The 6,058-nt window shown below is 37.1% G+C and overlaps 1 protein-coding gene across 1 annotated transcript in view; it reads left to right on the top strand.

Annotated features, from left to right (window-relative positions):
• Positions 1-4,155: 4,155 nt before the first annotated feature.
• The window catches only part of LOC127849995 (inositol 1,4,5-trisphosphate receptor type 1-like), a 162,446-nt gene continuing 160,543 nt past the window's right edge, over positions 4,156-6,058 (top strand). The window contains 1 exon segment of the mRNA XM_052382729.1: positions 4,156-4,753. Within this exon segment, the coding sequence (XP_052238689.1) occupies positions 4,668-4,753 (86 nt within the window). The 5' untranslated portion in view covers positions 4,156-4,667.

The raw sequence follows: 6,058 nt of genomic DNA, 5'->3' as shown, positions 1-6,058 counted from the left end.
CTATAAGGGTCAATGTGATGGTGAAGAATTATATTCCATTTGCACTACCAGGAGAGAAATCTTAATTTGAAATCCATTTAAACCATAAATGGGTTCGATAGTTGTTCCACTGCAATCCGTAAAAAAGTGTTACCTTTTATTTTAAAAAAATCATCCGAAGCAGAAATCAAGTACACCTTATTTCAATTATCAGCCTTGCATAATAAATTAATAATCGTTAACTGAAACAGCAGAAACCAAAGTCCGTTGCTATAATTTAAAACTACAAATTCTATAGATCACGAAACCATATCGCAGGGTGGTTTTGTTTCGGTACATGTTTTAGTAACAAGCGATTGACCATGCTTCAGGATTTTCCGCGTACGTCGGATTTATCAACGTGGAAAGCTCTCACACACATCCCGTGGTCGTGTTGTTCCTGCGTATCCTCCTGGCAGCTCGCAAGAAGCAAACCGAGAGAGGCTTCTTTGCGAAACCCGGTGAGGTTTCTTTGTGCTGAATGTATTTGTTTGTATTGTATTGGCAGCGGGCCCCTTACCTTAAACCCGTAAAATACATGCTTTTGCACAATCTCTGTCTCCTGATAATTTTTTTGCGATTTCGTTTTCTCTTTATTGAACTTCAAAACGGTTCACTGATGCTTTTTATACTGATATTAAGATTTCACGCTTTGTATAACTTGTATAACATGAGGTCACTTGTATTTATTTGTAAGTTGTCATTTATGTTCATAAAAAGGACTAGCACATTTATACGCGCTCGAATGCGTTGGCATACGGCTTACTCGATGCTGAACAACCTAACGCTGAGAGTATCAAGGAAACATTACTTAAAACGCGTAAAAGAGATGCAAGAACGCCCACCTTGACAACGCAGCGGCTGGTGCGCTCGCTAACGAGATCAACAGAACCGGTGTCGACATGAAGGACGTGGAAGACGTCATGATTCCAGGAACGGTCTTTAACCGAGCAGCGACTCTGGAAAGAGATTTGACGCAAAACAGGTTCCTGTACAGTGTCAAGAAGAACCTGGAACGGCAACGGACTGCTTTCCAACGTCACAAGGATGGGGGCCGAGCGGCAGTACCAGGGTGAATGTCGGTATGATGAGAAACATGTGGGAACGTGGGATGTTTACGACTGTAGGCAATAAACAGTAACGATGACACAAAAGTTACAATGCAGAAAATGGATATTTTTGCATTTTCTACGACACGAATTCAAATCGAAGTCTACATTTATTAACATTATTTAAAACGTGCATTGATATAACGGACTTCCTGGAACGTTTGATATTGTAAATAGAATTGTATTGTATGTGTTTCTCTCGCTCTGTTTTATCAAAAGTACAGAACGTAATGTATATTTTCGACTGACGCGTATTCAACTTTTCGTCAACGACTAACGTTTTCGATCAAATATTTTCCGATCTGCATATTTTCACTTGAACCAGATTAAATTGTTCGTCAAGTAGACTGTTTGTGTTAGGAACTTTCAATGTTGATCATTTATTATGTCATTGTCTTCTTCGTCATGACCATCATCAGCTGCAGAACATCACTATTATCAGCATCAAGAAACAAGAAAGAAAACTTAACCTCACTGCCATGATCTTTTATCATTTTCAACAACAACAATACCATACTTCCATCGCCACCATTATTTCCATCGCCTTCGTCATAAAGATTTAACCAATATAAAAATAGTACCTTATGCACACATACAAGGCTAGTAGGCAATGTGAGTAATCTCAAATTGAAGAACCATAAGCCGTTTTCGAATCAACACAAATTATGTGCTGTAAATCATAGGGTTTGCCATAATTCGATTAAATTTAGCAACCGCATGTTGTACTATAAATCCATTGTTGATTAACGCAATCATTGCTGACACAGATTCATCGTTCATTTCCCCAAATGCTTTATGTTGTGTAATTGAAAAGTGGCAAACCATTGTTTGCTCCTGCTTTGTGTAGGGTTTTACATTCGATGATTGATGGACGCATCTGCTATTATTTGAAAAGTTTAAAGTTTTAAACTCTCCACAGGCCAACACGAGTTTTCGTCATAGCTGCGCGTAAAACTGTGTACCGCCTCAATTTGTATGATTTTGAACAATCTTCACGCAGAGCTGTCGTTCCATGCTCTCACATACAATCTCTGCCATCAAAAGAAAATCCTTCCAGATCACCAACAAATTATTAGACTTAAGATTAAAATAAAGAATATTCTTTGAAGTAAAATATTCAACAACTATTACATATTGAATCAAACGTTGCATGTACTCCATCTATCTACATCATTCTGTTCATGCGGAACACTCTGTTAAGTACATCATCAGTTGTTAAGTACATCATCAGTTGTTAAGTACATCATCAAATGTTAAGTACATCATCAGTTGTAGCCTGTATATAGTCAAACACTTGGCGAATTTTCTTGGTTCTTAGTCTATTCTTTATTCAAAAGTCTGAGAATGGGTTGGTGAACATGGCCATGGAAGGATTTTTTTTTAAGTATTACACATTTTGTATTATGAAAAGTAGTATCAAGTTCTTTTATATTTTGAAAACAGTGTGTAAGTTTAGGTCCATAATACAAAAATACCTTAGTTAAAAAAGTAAATATAACAACGGGACAATTATTGTACCACGTGGCTTGGCTATCATCACTTGGTTATAACGGCAGGGCTTTGATAGAGCGATGCTGGTTACAGTCAAAACTCTTCGCGGAGGTTGGATTTGGCTACCATCGATCGACTTTGCTCTTGTAGGGCAGCTACCATGAACGCTTTGACTATCGTGAATTGAGGAATGACTCTTAAGCTAGTTATGACCGCATTATTAGCATTAATAGCATAGCACGCGCGTATAACCGTGTAAGGTGAGTCAATATTTTCATCTTCAGACTATGACGTGGTAAATGTTAGCGTAACTGTTAGACATTAACAAACTGAGGATCAAACTAAAGGTGAACACTGCAGTTAGAAGAAAATATTTTCCAGTTGTGTACGTATTTTCATTTTATATGTGCGATCGTTGAGCTTTTCGGAGAACAAGTAGAATCCCCGCGTTTAGCTTGGGTATAGCCATCACAAAATAATAATAGGAGACTAGCTCGATACAGAAGCTCAATCGCAAACAAAAACCGCTCTGCGAAAATGGGGCTTAATGCATGAGCGTAAAGTCTCGTCCCAGAATAGCCTGTGCAATCCGTACGATAGTTTCCGCCTATAGCGGATTTTCGTTAAGAGAGATTTCTATTAAACGAAAAATTCCATAAAAACGTTAATTTTTGTTCTAGTGCAGACTGCAAAGGCTTATCTGGGACGACACTAAACGCACATGCATTAAGCCCTCACCACAAAACCATATCGTATTTAAAAACGAGCGATCGACCAAATATCATTTTAAAACTGTTAAGTAGGAAGTCTCGCCGTGTAAATCTTTCTTAAAATTGACGGTTAAATTCAAGTACACAATGACGCTAACCTTATATTCCATATTTACCGATACACATCCACCTGTCGTATAACAACCATTTTGTCTACAACCGAGTTACTATAGGGAAAAAAGTGAACTATTTTGTTTCGCGATAAGTGAATACTTTATTGAATAGTATATATCGTACATAAGTTTCGGTGTACTGACTATATTTCATTATTTACTGTAACTTTTAGAACAGATAACGTTTAGGAGATAATATAGTTAACTACCGGGTAAATTCTTCTGCAAAGACTACTGGTATTTGGAAGTTGAATACTCTATTCACTTACTACCTTTTCAACTCGATCTTAGAATTGTGCGGTATTTGTACAGTCACGCAAACGGGATACTACCGATTCAATAAATATTAAATAAAGTAAACATTTTCACATAAAAAACACTACAATAAATCGCATAGCCTATTTACTCATTAAATCCATTTAAGTTTACCATATTTTAATTATCGACTAGACATGAACATAAACGTGTTAAATACCGGTACGGCTAGACGCGCTTGTTCTTTAGGGTAGATGTTCGAGTGGCAATCTATGCGCGTGTTGGCGTTCGGTTTATTTACGGTTTATTTATTGGATATATGCTAATTACGTGAGTGGTGCAAAATGTCGCCGGGTAGGGGTAGTTGGTGTTAAACTGAACGTGAAATAAAGTGTTGACTTAAGTGCGCGTCTATGTAATTTAAGCAGTGGTATCGATTAGTTTATTGGCAATATAAGACAAGACAATTCGTGTGCATTCAACTGAGCACTCGGAATTTTACTAATCGCTTAACTTGATAAATAGATCAGCAGTTATATCGGAGATCTCTGCATTTGGACGTGCGTTTAATCACTGTGAATTATCAAGTAAGATCGGAACAATAAAATGATTATTATTGTATAATTATAATGAACCTTTTATTGTGCGTTTAAAATATCTAACAGTGTTTGAACTAATAAAAATTTAAAATAAACTAAGTTTAAGCGTTGTTTTGTCCTAAAATACATATTGAACCGTTGTTTTTGTTGTGCAAAGAATTAAGTGGATACATTAATACAAATTATTGAAAGGATTTCTAATCTGGATATGTGACGGCGAATCCTCATAGTGTGAGATAAAATGACGGAATAACATTTCTACAAAACATCGTTCAGCTATTGACGTAAAGGTTAGACGTCGACATCGACGCAATGGGTGACGATACGCTGTGTGTGGGGGACGTCGTTTGTCTTTATTCGGCCGAATCATACGGCTTTGTATTCTCCTCACAGAGCAGGTAAAAACATGTTTAAATTGGTTGTATGTGTGTATTTTTTATTTTAACATTTCAAATTGTTTAATTCCTGTGAATAATGCGGGAGCAAAAATCCCCATACAGAGTATAAATAGTGCATTCCTTTTGGAAAGATTGGGAAAAGTACAAAAACTAAGTTATGAAGCGATGAAGGACGCGTTTTTGTAAATGACGGGCAGATAATAAAACAGAAAAAATTGTAGTTGAGGGTTTGTGTTGGGAACGTATTTACTTCAGAATATGAGATATTATTTACAGTAGGGAATTATTGTGAAAGGTCAATAGGCCAGGGCCGTATGCAGGATATTTTGACTCGGGTGGCCCAAGCGGGAAGGGTGCGGAAGGTTCCAGTTTGCAATCAACCCAGACACTTACCGTAAGCACAATCTGCAATTTATCGCACCACCTGGTGCGCTTCCATGTGCAATGGCGCCAAGACGTATGAGGCGAACAGAACAACTGCGGCAGAGAAGAGGCAAGCCCGAAAGGCCCGTGTTGCAAGCCCAACTGGAGACGTCCAACTCCTCTCCTTTGTACAAGAATATTCCGTGCCAGGATCGGCCTCAGCAGCCATTTGCGCACACACAGCCAGTTCCAGACCCAAAGATGACTTGAGTGGTCCTAGTCGGGTCGACGGACGAACGAATGAACAATCCAAATTGTTAACGGAATAATTTAGAAACAAATAAATGTATTTATGTACAATAATTTCTATCGTAGGATTTGATGGATTGTAATAAATATCAATGTTAAAAGGATACTTCATGTGTTTACTTCTATCCTTATCGCAATATTTGATGAATTAGCAATGTCATTATCAATTGAAGTATGCTACTAATCATTATATTCTTTGTTAACTTCTGTCATCACCTTATTTTCATCATACTTAATCTATGTCTTTTACTTATGTTATTTTGTATTTTGCTTCAGATAAGAGATGAAGTAATATGTGAATCGCTCTCTGAGAAACAAACCTTTATTGGTTAATCACAAAACAAGTGACATATGAGTCATTAGTATGTTACCGTTCGCGAACTGTAGATTCCATTTTTGTGCAAAAAAAATAAAATAATAAAGTATGGACATGACATGATTACTTGACATTTCACATGTTCACGCTATTTCCGCGCGTTGTTGTAGCAGAAAAGCATCGAATATATGCATTTTCAGTTGAGCCCAATGTTAGGAATTGATAGTAATAGTTTACCGGGACTGAATGAGCATTTTCACATGTTGTATGTTCAATTAGTTTCATTTAATTAAAATCATGACCATACCGACAACAAA

This window comes from Dreissena polymorpha, chromosome 11, assembly GCF_020536995.1.
Source record: "Dreissena polymorpha isolate Duluth1 chromosome 11, UMN_Dpol_1.0, whole genome shotgun sequence".
Lineage (NCBI taxonomy): Eukaryota > Metazoa > Mollusca > Bivalvia > Myida > Dreissenidae > Dreissena > Dreissena polymorpha.
The sequence above is the reverse complement of the archived record's forward strand: the minus strand, read 5'-3'. Positions and strand labels throughout refer to the sequence as shown.